The sequence below is a fragment of the Spodoptera frugiperda genome, chromosome 27 (assembly GCF_023101765.2).
Source record: "Spodoptera frugiperda isolate SF20-4 chromosome 27, AGI-APGP_CSIRO_Sfru_2.0, whole genome shotgun sequence".
NCBI classification, from domain to species: Eukaryota; Metazoa; Arthropoda; class Insecta; order Lepidoptera; family Noctuidae; genus Spodoptera; species Spodoptera frugiperda.
In genome coordinates this window covers 7,587,705-7,603,316 of record NC_064238.1, presented here as the reverse complement: position 1 = coordinate 7,603,316, position 15,612 = coordinate 7,587,705, and the positions used below count along the sequence as shown (strand labels likewise).

The following is a 15,612-nucleotide window of genomic DNA, read 5'->3' as shown; positions in this document are numbered from 1 at the left end:
GTCTCCCTTATTAGGTACATCAATGATCTTATCTTATTTCTTTCGGTTGAAAGCAATTTCGCCACCACCATCCTTGTCGTAATACAATTTGCCCGGGTCGGACCCCCGCGGATTGTCGCGAGATAAACTTGGGTACGTTTCGCGACCGCTTTATGAAGTTTCGTCCCAAAAGGATGGTTCTTCTCACAATTTGTTGCCCGCTTCATACATTTTATGCGATCCATCGTCGAAGTTACGTACAAGATCTCTAGCGGGGTACTTTACATAAGAGATTGTTCAAACATTACTAACAAGCAGTGAATGAACTGAGCTGACAATAATTTAGGATACAATGAATTTACATTTCCCCGCTGGTTTCCACAATGTCCCGTATCCGTCTGGGGCCGGCAGAACAATGAATAACCAAATAAGAATCGAGTATTTATAATATGTGTGCTTCTTTTATACTGGGTTACCTCCGTTAGACGAACAGTAACGAGGCGTAAATCCCAGCAGTGGGAACGTTAAAAGACCGACAATATGTAGAAAGGAATTGAATATGTCGTGTGCTAATCTATTGTACTACTGGATCTTAGGGAATTATAAAGAAAGTACTAAGTAAAGAACCTACACGTCTCTTTGGAAATACAAAAAAAGAAATGAAGAGAAAAGCACAGGGGATTGACATAGACTAACGCTATGCAAATATGGTACTTAGGAAAGTAAATGAATGATAAATACTAGATTTAAAAAAATATTCTTTATAAAATTAGATAGGTGGTCACATCTTATTATGTTCAGTCAGTGCAACGAGGGGTGAGTCAATACTGAAATTGTGTAATGATCCCATATGTCTAGAGCGCTTTCATCTCAGAATCAAGATGGAATAATTCTATTGCAATCCTGCTTTTGTCTTTTATTTTACTTAAAAATAAAATGTCATAATATTCTATTTGAAATATTAAAGCTCGGATCAAATGCTGTTGAGTGCTTTTCTATTATTTATTTATGAAGATATGTATTTGTCGAATCTAAATCCAATTATTAAGATAAAAGGCTTTATTATTTGAATTGAAGATGAAACTAAGATGCGATGAGGCTTTGTTTGGATGATATACGGACTGAAAGTAATCCTTTTAATGTTATAGTTTGTGCTACCATCTGTGAGTGCACTCGTCTCGTAGGACAAACGCAATGCATTAGATTGAAAGATTGCGGTAATGTTTGCACTTTAAATAATTGAATTGATACAACTAACTATAAATGTTGTCACAATAATTACGTCTTATTTCCTTTGATCTAAATAAATAACCATAAATAATAATTTTTTATCATCGCTCTGCTCAAACGTTAGAGCCCAAATGGTCCCGTACAGTTCGGTTTCAGAGAAATTTTCTTCCATAGACCGGTTGTGGAATGAACTCCCTGCTGTTTTCCCAGAGGGCTACGATGTGGGTTTTTCAAAAGGGAGTTAACAGGTTTTTTAAGGATCGGCAAAGCGCAAGTAATGCAGTAAGTATTGCAATTGAATACACATTTGATCAGTCAAATCAGACTAGGTGACAGCGGCTCACTGATAAACTGGCATGAAATGTAAACTTTTCTATGTAGAGGTTGTGAATGGTGAATAAATGGTGAGTAAAGCAAAATGTTAAGGAAAACAATGTAATTTAATTGTTCTTACGAAGTAAAGTTACGAGTGTAAATAAGTTACTAATATTAGGTATTGTTTTATGTTAAAGGAAAACCTCGTACTTACCTTATAGATACGATAATACGTTTCATTCTTAATTGCTATGTTTTTATTATGCTTTTGTAAATTTATTTATTTAATAAATAGGTACTCAGAACAGAAACACAGTATAATACATAACAAAGTATGCAATGCAAAACAATGCATGGCAGACTATGATTCTACAAGTATATGCACACAACATGACATGCAATGACTAGTGCATACTAACATACTAACAGTTATTTATTTTGAGATTAGTGACAGAAGAAAAATAGTTGCATTTAGAAGGAGAATGCGATATGTGTCTTTCCTTGTCATTTCTGGTATGACGTTATTTGATTATTAATAATTGGCAACATCTTTTCGTAGTTTTATATTTCTAGTGTAGGGAAAAAGTAACTTAAACAGTGTAGGCAGCGCACGCGAAGATCTTTAAATAGTGCAGGAGGTGCATATTGTAGTAATAAACTCAGGTTCAGATTGATCAGAGAACCCTGTTGTACTTTTATTTAAAGTCATTGAAATTATTCAATGACGTGGTATTAATGGCGTCCAAGCAATGGCAAGTCGTTAATGGTTTATATTCTTCCATTTCTCGTGATAGTTAAAGTTAAATGTCTTAGCAGCCAGATAGTTTTATTTCTTCTTTAGTTTCTTTTAAAACCCGATATTTATGTCCAATGCAGTGCCATCCAATGACAGTTACGGTCGTTTAGTTTTAAAGCATTATAATAACTGGATTCCAGACTTTAGAGTATAATAGCAATAAAGATTATAGTCGTTTGAGGTTTTTATTGCAGTATGTGTTTTTCAAACAATAGTGAGCCGCTATTTCGGAAGATATGATTTTATTTTTAAATTCGATGTGGTAGTTTGGTATTTGGGTTTGTGGTCGTCGTGGACCAATAAACTATTTATTGTTTCATGGTGCTTTGTAAATTGTGCTAGTTTTCCAGTTGAGTTGCAACATCAACTGCTTTACGAAAGTCAAACAAGCCAAATGGTTATTTATGACTGTGTTTTGAAAAGGAATGTTCAGAAAGGAAAGGTTACAATCCAGTAGCACCAGACAATACCTACTTATTACAGTCAATAGATTTATTCAAGTAATTGTTCAAAGTCAAAGTTAAATCATTTATTCCAATTAAACCATATACTTAGGTACTTTTGAAACGTCAAAACAAAGAAAGAAATAAACAATAGTCTGTCAGTCTGTCCGTCAGTGAAGCCAGGTGCTTAGTGCTTAGGTTCGATAAGGTTACACGATCATGACTATGGACCCTGGCGCGGTTTGAAACTAGTTGAGTAACCTCTTTAAACAATTTAGTAAGTAATTTAATACCTCACAATAGGTAAATTACAAAAACAAGACTTGCAAGTGCGGCTGTCGAGTAAGAAGAACTAAGTTCGAAACTCAGATCGGATAAAATAACGTTTTCCATTTCAATTAGACTAACTTTTCTCAGCGGTACCTAATATGTGGCTCCTACCTCGAAATAAACTTTTTTTTTGTAAACTTTATTTAGTAAAACTCTAACGATGTGACACTGTTGCCGCCGCGACAGTTTTTTATGTTCGTTTCCAAGTATGGATTTTGCTGCTAATTGGAATAATTCCAAGTGTCTTTTAGGTGTGAACCACATTATCTATGGACCAATTACCACTTACATGTAAATGTAATGAGTTTTCTAACTAAGGTTCATTTGCGTAATATGCGTGCTTTTTTGGCATGTGTAAGGAATTTTCGTCTGTTTTCTGAGACATTTCTTTTGCTGTAGAATTGAAAATCTGTTAAATATTTTTGAGAAATTGGTTAAACTTGTGTTACTTAAGTGTGGAAAAATCAGTTATTGATTTAGTATCAAAGCCATATTAAAAACAAGATTTTTTTTCAATATAATCAACACTTAGTTGATAGTACTTGGCAATTGAATTCTTGTTCACTTTTCTTTACTCAGATATATTTTTTAAATTGAAACATTACCCAATGGCTTCATTACGCTAATAAATCCAAACGGAATGTTTTCGAATTATAATTTCACTAACCACTACCAAAGTTTCGCTGCCATTGTGCTGTTTTTTATTTACCTTTTCGTTTTCAATACAAATAATGAAAAAACTTTCATAATAGAGGTTGCCTTTTTGATGGAATTAAGTAGTTGACCTCTTTTTGTTGATTGTGGTCTGTTTTCATTCGGTTTGTAGGTACATTGTTGTGTTTGTGATAAACATTGAAATGTATACTGGAACCGTTCGGTCGTGAAGTCAAAAAATATATTTTATTTTTTACTTTTTTTAGGTTAACCCCGCTACTCGCTCTGTACTGTTGTTTTTCTGGTAGCGAGAATATTTATGTTTTTCCGTTTTGCGATACATATGTTTTTGTTTAAAATGCCCGGAAATGTTTAGGGGTTTTTGTATTTCTGTACATTTGTGGCAGTCCAGTTGTAGTTTGGAAATTTCGATTAACCTCCTAGTATCGCTATTATGGCTTGCAGTATAATAATAATAATAACAGGCAATCTAACTCCTTCATTTATAGTTAGAGTAGATTTTACAACCACAATTTAAGGAGATTAACTTTATAACTTTCACACCACGGCCTTAGATAAATCCTTTAACAGTTTATGACACGATGAATTTTAAAATCTGAGAAATTATTTCAATAAAACGCTTAGAAGATATTAAAACGACAGGCGAACCATTAAAATTGCCTCGATGATCTAGAATTAAAACAATCTGAGCGATGCAGTTTAGGGTTAAATTGGGTTTCCCCTTCGTCTAAATATCTAGGCCACGAGCCTGGAATTGATTAAAGTCTGTAGTTGACAAAATAACCGTAACTAGAGGTCGGTTCAGGGTACACCTCTACACACTTTACCAGCTTTATGAAGGCTTAAACGCTTTCAATTTAGAGGACGCCAATTTACTTGGCCTATTTCAGTTAGGCTCAAAACCTTTGGACAGTACTAAGTAATTTTGAGCTGTCTCATTAGGTTTTCCATTTCAAAATTCTATGTTGTGATGTGGTATGTGAAATTGTCTGTACTGTTTTGTATTGGACTTATCCCTCACTTTGTATCAACAAAATGATTAAGAAAATTCTGTATATATTGTTTAATATTTTGAAATGATTCTCGCGCCGGGTAAAAAGTGATATCTAATGGCATTTTCTGAGTAAAATTACCATTATTAGCCCGGAGTCGAGAAGTTTGGTGGTGTTTCACTCCCTGTGTCTCGGAAAGCACGTAAAGCCGTTGCTCCTGCGCCTGACCTCTCTCCGGTCGTGTCGGTCTGCCGTCCCATTGGGTTTAGAGAGTGAGGGAACAGAGTGCACCTGCGTTTGCACACATGCATTTGTGCGTTGCCTAGGGCTAGTCTAGTTAGACAGACTGGCCACCAAGATCAAAATCGATCGGGAGATTTATTAATTATAATACACTGTTAAAAATATTACTAAAACGGAGTAAAAGTTTCTCATAATATCCTTTTACAGTGTAAACTATGCACGTGTATCAACTAGTACATTTACTAGAATATTTTATTGATAGTACGGTGCATTTATCTTCGTTTCGCTAATGGTGGCAGCGAAATTCAATAGTGCGCCTTTGTCCTTAATGTTACGGGTCACGACATTATACATCAACTTATTGTTAGTTACGTCTACTGTTTATTAAGAAAAATGTTCGCAAAAGACAGGTATTCTGACAGAAATGTAATATTAAGTGTGTTGTTCTTCAAATGGATAGAATTAGGTTCTTGGTACTTACAAATATGTACTTATGTTTATTACTTTTCTTCAGTTTTTTTCGTCATTTTTATAGTAAGAAAGAAGAAAGAAAAAATATTTATTTCACGCTTTAAATAAACATTTGACATGTATAGTGTAGTCTACACAAATATTTGTAAACACACAAGTTTGCGGTGAAATGAGATCAGTATAGCATGTGCAAGTCGGGGCTTTGCACTGTTATCCTATAGGCCCCTTAGGAGACTACCGAGTAGTAAAGGGAGTTTTGTGTAGTATTAGACATTATTTCGAACATCTGTCTGATAAATCACGACATCGAAAGCCCCCATAACACTTTACCCAACTTAGGGATTAACCCGGAACGCAGATCTACGCGAGACACGAGGTGTTGTGTCTATTATATCTCATATACCGACAGAGAAGAGGTTAAATGTAAGACTTTATTACTCTCTAACAACTATTCACCTAAGTAAGCCACCAAAGACCCACTCTCTTAGGCAAACAAACATAATCTTTAGACTTAATCTATTTCCATTTTGATTCCTATAAACGCTTTGACTTAGAATCTTCCATCTGCCCTTTAAAGCGGTTTCGTTGTTATTTAGAAATGTCTTATTCAATAAATAAGTTAACTGAGTAAATATATTTTGGCGTAGGACGCGAGAACATTTGGACTTAATATCAAATATCATAGCTTGCGTCTAGTAGGTGTAAACAGAGGTGTTACACCTACGTTTATTAGTTTTATGTACCTAATACTGTGAGGATATGTATTGTGTAAAGCAATACTTTTGTGTTTGAATCTCAGATTACCTAGCTTAGCTAAAAGTCGACTTCTCATCTCCCTAAGGAAGAAGTCTCTTGTAACTTGGGAACTTGAGTACAAACCTTTTCAGTAAATATATAACTCTTATCGCGTTATTTTTAAATTGTGTTTACAGAATGATGTATCAAATCTGACACTTCACATCCTAATGTGAAGTAGGTACAGCTCTAGTTAGTGATCTATAATCCGAGAATTTGACAAATACTGATAGCCGTTTTACTTTTCTTAAACTTTAAGGAACCCCTAACCTAAGATAGGTTACACTTAATGACATTTTAAGTGACACCTAAACAGTATAGTTATGTGAATATTTTAAGCGCTTCCTCACATTAAGTAACTCTTAGTTTAGGGTTATGGTTTAGGGAATTAGGCTTATGGAAATGATTTAGGGGTGGTTGGTGGTTGGTGAAAAGGACCAAAGGTCTATTCATACATAGGATAAGGACAATTGCGCTTAATAGCAGTAATATATGAATTAGGTAAGCACTATCATAATAATGTTTTAGTAGTTAAAACATATTATTACCTGTAATAAAAAAACGTTTTCCATTCCGTGTTTCAGGGAGAATGGAAACTTTATGGTTATAACATAAATATGGAGGAATGTTTATTAAACATGTGGCTAAATTATGTTCAACTCATAAACTTTGTTTTGTTATAGGTCGTGGTACTAGTTTATGTTGATTTTTATAGGTTTTTTTTGTAACTAGTAAATGGTGGCTAGGTTTGTTTATTTTTGCTTTTAGTCATGTGATCTATACGTAGTATTATTTGTGATTGATCGTGTGATCTGATCTGACGATTAACGAACGTAATGTTTGCTTTCGATTTATTTGGTTAATATTTATTTTGTAGTTTTTATGGTATATAAGCCGGTAAATGAGCAGACGGATCACTTGACGGATGGTAAGCAATTGTCGCCGCCCGAATCGTGGACACCCGAAACACTATAGGCGTTACAAGCGCGTTGACGGCCTTTTGGGGCTTAGGAATTTGGGAGTTTGTTGGGAAATCGGGGATTAGGAAGGGACTTCCGGTAACCTCGCTCATACAACGAAACACAACGCATGCGTTATTTCACGTCTGTTTTATGTTTTGATTTTTTTATTACGTAATTGGGATTTGGGACTGATAACCTGTTAGGTGTACATGAACACATTTAAAATACAATATCAAGTACCTACTAACACTTAATTTCATTTTCCTAAGCATCCAAATAATATGAATTACAGAGTAGGTCTCTATATTAAGGTAGGTTTTAGAATACACGTGGATTAGAATACACTCGTTTCCTTGAAATCGTAAATATCTACTTAGAATAACAGTGAGATTCTCTTGCTCCCAATAATGGTGATGTCGAAATAAATCAATTTATCATCGTTATAAAATAATTTGAGATTCACTCAAGTTTGCCTAAACACCGGATTAAATCATACGGAAGATGAATATTTTCAATAATATTAGCATTTCAGAATACTATTAAGTATTTTATAAATGATTGGAAGAGGACGGAGCAGGAATAAATCCATTTATTCAGAAAGTTCCGTAGACTTAGGAAGTGAAGAATATTTCAGATTTGCAGATACAGTTTGTATAATCGAGTTTTTTATGGGAAAGCAGACTTCGTTACTTTATTGGATTGACTTACTCAACTATTAATTCATAGTAAATATAAGAGACCAATAAAATTTACTTTGATTGTAAGACTTAGAAGGTATAGCACAAATACATAGTTACTATAAATAAACATATCGAATTAAAAGCTAATTTGAAAAATAAATTACCTAGTAACTTCTACCTGAAACGTAGTACCGATTCTAAAAAAAAACAACTCTTTTCATTGAGGTTCCTTTTCAAGCATCAGCTTCGTTAAATTCATTCACAAAAATCAATGGCTACCTCTTTTCATACCCCTATCAAGAGCTAAATAAAAAAATATAGGATTTATGGACAAAATTGTGAGCTTTACATTCATACCCGGTTTTAATGACTGTCCATTTGTTTACGTTTATAAATAGCTGTTCGAGGTACTGCCCATATAATATTTATACTTCTATGGACTATAGCGTTCATTAATGGTACACAGAATTGTAATCTATATTGACCTTTCATTTTAAAAAGGTTATTGGAAAAGTAGGGCTACTAAACCTATGGTTTTATTACTTTGAATCTATGTATATTAAGTTAAACTGAACATATAAGTCAACCATCCCCTCTAAAGACAGGGGTTTTTTTTTAAGTTTATTTACAGTTGTTCTCCACGGACTCTTGGTCCGTGTCCTTGTCATACAATTTGATTTTAAATGGTACACAGAATTGTAATCTATATTGACCTTTCATTTTAAAAAGGTTATTGGAAAAGTAGGGCTACTAAACCTATGGTTTTATTACTTTGAATCTATGTATATTAGTTTAATCAGAACATAGTCAACCATCCCCTCTAAAGACAGGGTTGGTCATAACTCGTACTATCACTTGGCAAGTGATATGAGGATCGCTGGTCACTAAGGACGCTTTCGTTTTTGGGTAATGACTATATAATATAATTTATGTCATCGTATCATGGTTACTATAACTAATACTAATTATTCTTTACGACTATCATATCATTAGTTATTATGTTATTAGTATCAAGATAATAAATGGTTAGACTATAAACGAGCGTAGTCTGCTTTGTATACTATTGAAAATGATCCAACGTATATATATATTATATAGCAGTATAACTAGTGGAATATACTTAATTAAAGATCCCAACTTGAACTTAATGAATGAACAATTGACACTAAATAATATCAACTCCTTTTGAGCTAAGACCAGACTTAGATACGGGATTAATAATATCACTAGACTAAGATTATTATTGCTGTTATGTGTATAAATCAAGATTATTAAAAAAACTGAATGTATCCGAGTAAAAACAGACAGATATCTTAAATATTTGTTGTTGTACTGTCGACTGCTAGAAATATAAATAACTTTAGCCTGATGTGATGGGCATCAACTCACAGTTCACAATGTGATGTCCATCATGTGGATTAAAGTACAGATTTTTTAGAAAAAGGTCAAGTGTTAGTAAATAATGTACTACCTAAGTAACAATTACTTAAACAAATTTTAAGGCAAGGAAAAACGTGGAAGGTTTCGTATCGTTTAAATTTTGATAAAGGGTAAGGGAAACTGATTATTAATTCATTGGGTACCTAGGAACTTAGTGTACGTGTACTCGTGTTTACGCTAGAAAACTAGAAACATATTACAAACTTTTTCAAGCCCATAAACGTTAACATTTAAGTAAAATTACAAATTGAACTTTAATCCTAAATAATTAGTGACTAAATTCACAATTAAGAGATACAAAGTCATTAATAAAAATCTTTCACCAAAGCGCACAAAGGCTCAATTATTCGATAATGACTAAACACTATCCATCAGATTTATCCTCTAATGAATAATTACGCTGCTGTATAAATAAGCTCTATTCAACCAAATTCACGTCAACAAATAATTAATTGGTTCGCCTAATCATTGGATTCGCGGTGTATTAAACTGTGGCCCGAGTTACTTAATTAATACTTAAACCTTTTGTGACATGAAGGACGCTGATTGTCGATCATTCATTTCCCCGGTGACAGGTTCATGAACGATTGCTTTTAGGTGTATAAAGTAATAGTTACTTCCTCGTGGTTTGTCCTGCTCTGCTCAGCTCCTTTTGATCCTAGCGTGATTTTATAGCCTATAACTTTCCTCGATAAATGGACTATCCAACATAAGAAGAATTGCCGTCGCACCATGTCCATGACACACACATCTCAGCACCGTATCAACACAACATACTAACGGGCGTCAACTATACCCCCTTCAGCGACATACCCGAACTATTGACTCAAGGATATTATGTCATTGTCACATTACTTATAACCACAGCCGGAATCCAATAGATGGCAGTGCACCATTCTCAGGAACAATAGCCATCCTCCACATATCTTTTTCCTCGCTGTGGTGGAGTTGGAAGGCAAAGAGTCTACAAACACGTTACTGGCACTAAGGAATTTCAGACTAAGAGCCACATGGCTCTTAGTCTGTACCATAAATTGGGTAGACATTCAAAGCTATTGAGAATTTCCCAATCAAGTAAATAGTTATTTAGGTAATACCTAATAATAGACACGAGCAAGGAATTGAACTTAGTACCTCATAATCAGATATGGTTAATAAAGCTAAATAATTAAGCCACAATCTCACCAAATTTGCGTTGCGAAGGACATGGAATGTCACTCAGTCTGTGAGCAGACGGACGGACAGACAGACAGGCTGACGGGCATTTACATCGCATTGATTATCGTGACACCACAACGCATTTAACGATCGGTGGAATAAAATGTGTGCTGAGTGAACTTGATTGAAAGCGAATGCGTGTAACGTTTTTCGTTTAAGTAGATAATTTAATTTACAAATTGGATGCCTGAAATTGTGTGTGTATTCCAGAGATGTTGATTATGTATCTATTTTGGGTTTTGACATTACTTAAATGTTTGTTAGATACTTTAATATTAATGAGATTAAAGTTCAGGACATTACCTATTTTGTCTTCATATCATGATGTTCACCTCAAAGTGTATCTCATTAATTTACTTATTATACTTATGGCTGTACTCAGAGACATTTAATGATTACTTAAACTTTTCCTGAGTAATGATTTTGTTCCGAAAACATTTGCTAAGGACTCGGTTAAGTAATCATTAAATGACTCTGAGTGCGGCGGTTATTTAGTAACTGGACCAGTGAATAATAATAAATAATAACTTAACCTAATGTGCCTAAGACTAACTATGATTATTCTGTCCAAGCGTTACACTTTATTTAGCATGTTTTTACAACTAACTTTAACTTATTTTTCTAGGTATTCGACATCCTCTGGTCAGATCCACAATGTACCGGTGGCTGTGTGGCGAATGCTCTCCGTGGTGCTGGAACCTACTTCGGTCCTGATGTCACCGCCAACTTTCTGCAGAAGAACAAGCTGAGCTTCCTCATCAGAAGTCACGAGTGCAAACCTGGTGGATACGAGCTACTGCACAATGGAAATGTAAGTTCATCATAAAATTTCAAAGAGTTCTGACCTTTAGCTTTCTATTTTGAGCGATTTTCTAAGCATTTAATAAATCGTGATATTTTATTTACCAAATTTTTCTACCTTCAGAGCTGTCAAAAATTGGTTTCCCTATCTCAAAAGAGTTTTCTTTTCAACGTCCTTACACTTGAGACCCTATCAATAATAATTAAAAACCAATTTGATTTTCCTCAAACTTTTCATTGAATCTGTATGGGATATCTTAGATTGAAACATTGATAACATCTTTTGGTTCTGTCATAAAATGTTGATCAAAATTGTTATTGCTGAGTGTGCAGCGGGTTCTCTCACTCATAAGTATGTAATAAACGAAATTGGCAGAACTCACATTTGCATATTTAAGCACCAGCTTCATTTCATTCTTAAGCCACGAAGCGTGGTTATTTCGTCAGTGGGTTGGCTCGTTTCTCGTGGTTTATAGACACATACAGCATAAAATGTGCATCTAGCTTATACAGCATGTTTCGTTACGTAACAATATAATTGTAGAGCGCTAGTTTGCACGCGCGGAAAATTGGAAAACGTAATTGGATTCCCATCTTTTTCAACGAAACACTTTATTCGTATGTTAATTTTTGTATGTGGTCGTATTAATTACATTTCTAATTATTCAAATTAGATGAGACAATTATCAGGGGATATGTGTTTCGAAACATGTGTTTATTTTATTATAATTAACCTATTGCTATTATGAGGGTGGAGTAATGGCACTCGAGTGGAGAATCGAGTCCCAATACTGCCGTTATAGAGTAGCCGTCGCCGACACATCCAACATTTACTAGCCGATTACGCCATAAGTTCACGGTCAACATTAATTAGTTTCCCTTGTGGCAGGTGATAACAATCTTCTCTGCATCGAACTACTACGAGTTAGGGTCTAATAAAGGGGCGTACCTGAAGCTATGTGGCAACTCGTTGGAGCGTCAGTTCGTCCAGTACACTGCAGCTGTGTCCCGCACTCGACGGCTGACTTTCCGACAGAGAGTAGGCCTGGTCGAGTCTTCCGCCATGAGGGAACTGCACAACCAAATAATGATGGTTAGAAGGCCATTGGAAGCAAACTTCCGCAGTATGGATTTAGATCAAAGTGGTTCGTATATATTGAATGGTTCAATCCTCAAAGTTTCCAAACACAGTTACGCACTTTGTAAATATTTTTCTTTATATCTGAAATGTTAGTGAAATAAAGTTGTTGGGTAAATATTATTGCTTGGAAAATATTTTTGTAAGTTAATGTGATATCAACTTTCAAACAAATATTCTACTTGAGTTTCTTGCAAAGACAAATACTGAAAAACATTTTGGGTTATATTTTGTTAAGATTTACCCTCTGGGGAAGCCTAATTGACGTAATGCTTTACTTATTGAGATAAATGTTTGTAGGCTACATATCGATCAGCGACTGGTGCCAAGCGATGGAGGAAACCACGCATTTAGGGCTTCCCTGGAGAATGTTAAAGGACAAGTTGGTACGGACAGACCCAGACACGCGCCGCGTCCGGTACATGGACACGTTCGACCTGAACTCCAGCGTAAGTTAAATAAGATTCATAGTAACACAAATTGCTAATACATATACAGAATCAACATCAATTGTAATGTCTAAAGACATACAATGTATCTAACAAATATCAGTATTTATGTAACGAGATCAAATAGTCTTCCGAACAAAGCCAACGACTTTTACAAACAACAATGTCACATTAACAATCGTTGGATAAATAATCTGATGCTACAATATCGAATTTCTTTTACAGAAAATTGGTCGTAAAACTGACTCATCGAATGTTGTCGAAACCTTATACAAAAATAAGAGCAGTTTGGAAGCCATTTTTAAAATATTGGACAAAGATAATTCAGGTAAACTTAGAATCGATTTGTATAATTTAAAAAAATATGATTTTCCACCCATATCAAATAAGAACTAATTGAAATTTTGATCTCAGGTTTTATTACGCTCGAAGAATTCTCGGAAGCTTGTCAACTAATTGGGAAATATATGCCAAATCCGATGACGCAAGAGCAGTTGGTTGATATTTGCCGTTTGATGGACATCAACAAAGACGGATTGGTTGATCTGAACGAGTTTCTAGAGAGCTTCCGGCTCGCTGAAAGGAGTTTACAGTATGAGGAGAACGAGATAGCCGAGATACAAGCCACCTGACAGGAACTTGACCGCCGCCCGAGCAGGACGGCGGTCGATAAAGATGAAACAGGTGTTCAAATTGAGGTTCTCAAACTAGAAGATGACGATAAAAATAAACCTTCAAAGAGTAATACAAACGGACAAGCACACCTGATGGGCGAGAGTGTGGGGGCGGCGAACCACCTGGACGACATCGAGCTGATTGACTGCGAGGAGACGGGCTCGGCGGCCGCGCGCCGCTCGCGGCCCGGCCTGCTCGAGAGCGACATCTAATACTTTCATCACATTACAGAGTCTAACGGGATTATTGCTACTTCCGTGTCATTTCTGCTGCATTATATCGCTCATCCACCACCTCTACTGTATTTTACTTCGTTATCTATAAGTTTGACGTTTGTTTACATCGAATGTTTAAGATACATACACCATGTATATTTGATTGTATTGTATGACAAAACTCTCTTTAGGTTACGTAGCTGTTTATAAGAATATTTGCATTTGCGATTTTGATCATTAATCTTACCATTGATATTTTATTCACTAAAAGTAAAATTGTAGCTACCTAAGTTACTCTAGTATATAATTTTGTAATGTTACCGAGTCTATATTTGTAAATCTTTGTATTTGTAATATGTCCAAATGTTTGATTGGTGCCAATATAAAGCGTATTTTGTACATGTTCCGAGGTGATCGGTAACTACACGAACAAATATATTTAAGTGCATCATGAAGTTTCATGATGCGATCAATTAACGAATGGGAACAATGATGCCGATGACTCTACAACTTTGTATTGGTGTATTCGCTGTAGCCACAATTACTGAATATTGTCAAAATATAATATGTAGTGTAGTAACGTGCTATTTTCTAAATATCACCTGCATCTATTTTAGATTGGAATAAATTTAATCTTTTTCAAATAAAGTTCCTTATTATGATAAAGTTTCTTCTTATTTAGGGCTACGATTAGATATATTGTAATATATCTATATTTTGGTAATAAAAATTGCAATTAATAAAATAATCTGTCTTAGCGTGTTTCTAGTCATTAGTAGAGCGATTTCTTATACATATCTTTATACTCAATTATTAAGCATTCCAATCTATCTTTACCAGAAACGTCGCATTACATAATTTAATATCGAATGTACGTACTATACGATTGTAGTCGGAGTATATCTGTTGGGCAGCATTAGTCTGATGAGTCTCGTGATTTTCATTGGCCTGCAGTAGGCGGCCTTCGTATTTGCTAATCGAATCTAAAATTTAAATTATAATCGCTATATATTTTATGACTTATTATTACTCGTGTCGTTGACTTATAGAAATATATAAAACTCTTTGTTAAAGGAGCCTACTGACTCGTACCATTTTTGATTTACATCGCGTGTCACAGAGATTATGTTTCGTACGATGCTATTCATAGCTGTGTCAGCATCCGAGCTGTGCTCCCAATTTTATCAAAATACACAAGTCAGTATGCGCTTTAATGAAAATATATGAATTAAATATAAATATATCGCTATCGGAATTTACGAACTTCTAAAAACTTATTTTATATCTTATAATAAATAAAAAAATGTTATTTACGAAAATATTATAGCTAATATATTCTGTATTTTTAATAATTGTCCATTAAATTGTGATATTGCTATTGGTTGTTTGATTTGAGCATTTTGTTGCATCATATAGATTTTAGTAACTGCATTGCAGTATACAATAACTTGTATAATTCCGTCTACAGTGAACATAACTTACAAGGCCGTTTTTCAATTTTATTCTATATAATAAGTTGATACTAAGAAACAACTTAAAATGTTTTCTTCATAACGAGAACAAACAAAGTAATTACTCAGTTCCTTCTAACTTTTCTCACTACTCGTAATTATAGCAGTTTCAGGTTTCCAAAAGTTCATGTTATTATCGTACATAGGTACTTATTTCGTAGCAGCTATAAAATAATATTGGAGTACACATATCCGTATCGAAAAAATCTAATTTCCTTCACACTTGCGGAGATATTACGTTCCGCATTACAATA

The 15,612-nt window shown here is 34.5% G+C and overlaps 1 protein-coding gene across 2 annotated transcripts in view; it reads left to right on the top strand.

Annotated features, from left to right (window-relative positions):
* Nucleotides 1–15,225, top strand: part of LOC118263309 (serine/threonine-protein phosphatase rdgC) — a 72,106-nt gene extending 56,881 nt beyond the window's left edge. For both annotated transcript variants that reach the window (XM_050705181.1, XM_035575219.2), the window contains 5 exons: nt 11,195–11,380; nt 12,260–12,515; nt 12,809–12,957; nt 13,183–13,285; nt 13,372–15,225. In XM_050705181.1, coding sequence (XP_050561138.1) covers nt 11,195–11,380; nt 12,260–12,515; nt 12,809–12,957; nt 13,183–13,285; nt 13,372–13,589 — 912 coding nt within the window. In that variant the 3' untranslated portion in view covers nt 13,590–15,225. The remainder of the gene's footprint in view (nt 1–11,194; nt 11,381–12,259; nt 12,516–12,808; nt 12,958–13,182; nt 13,286–13,371) is intronic.
* Nucleotides 15,226–15,612: the final 387 nt, after the last annotated feature.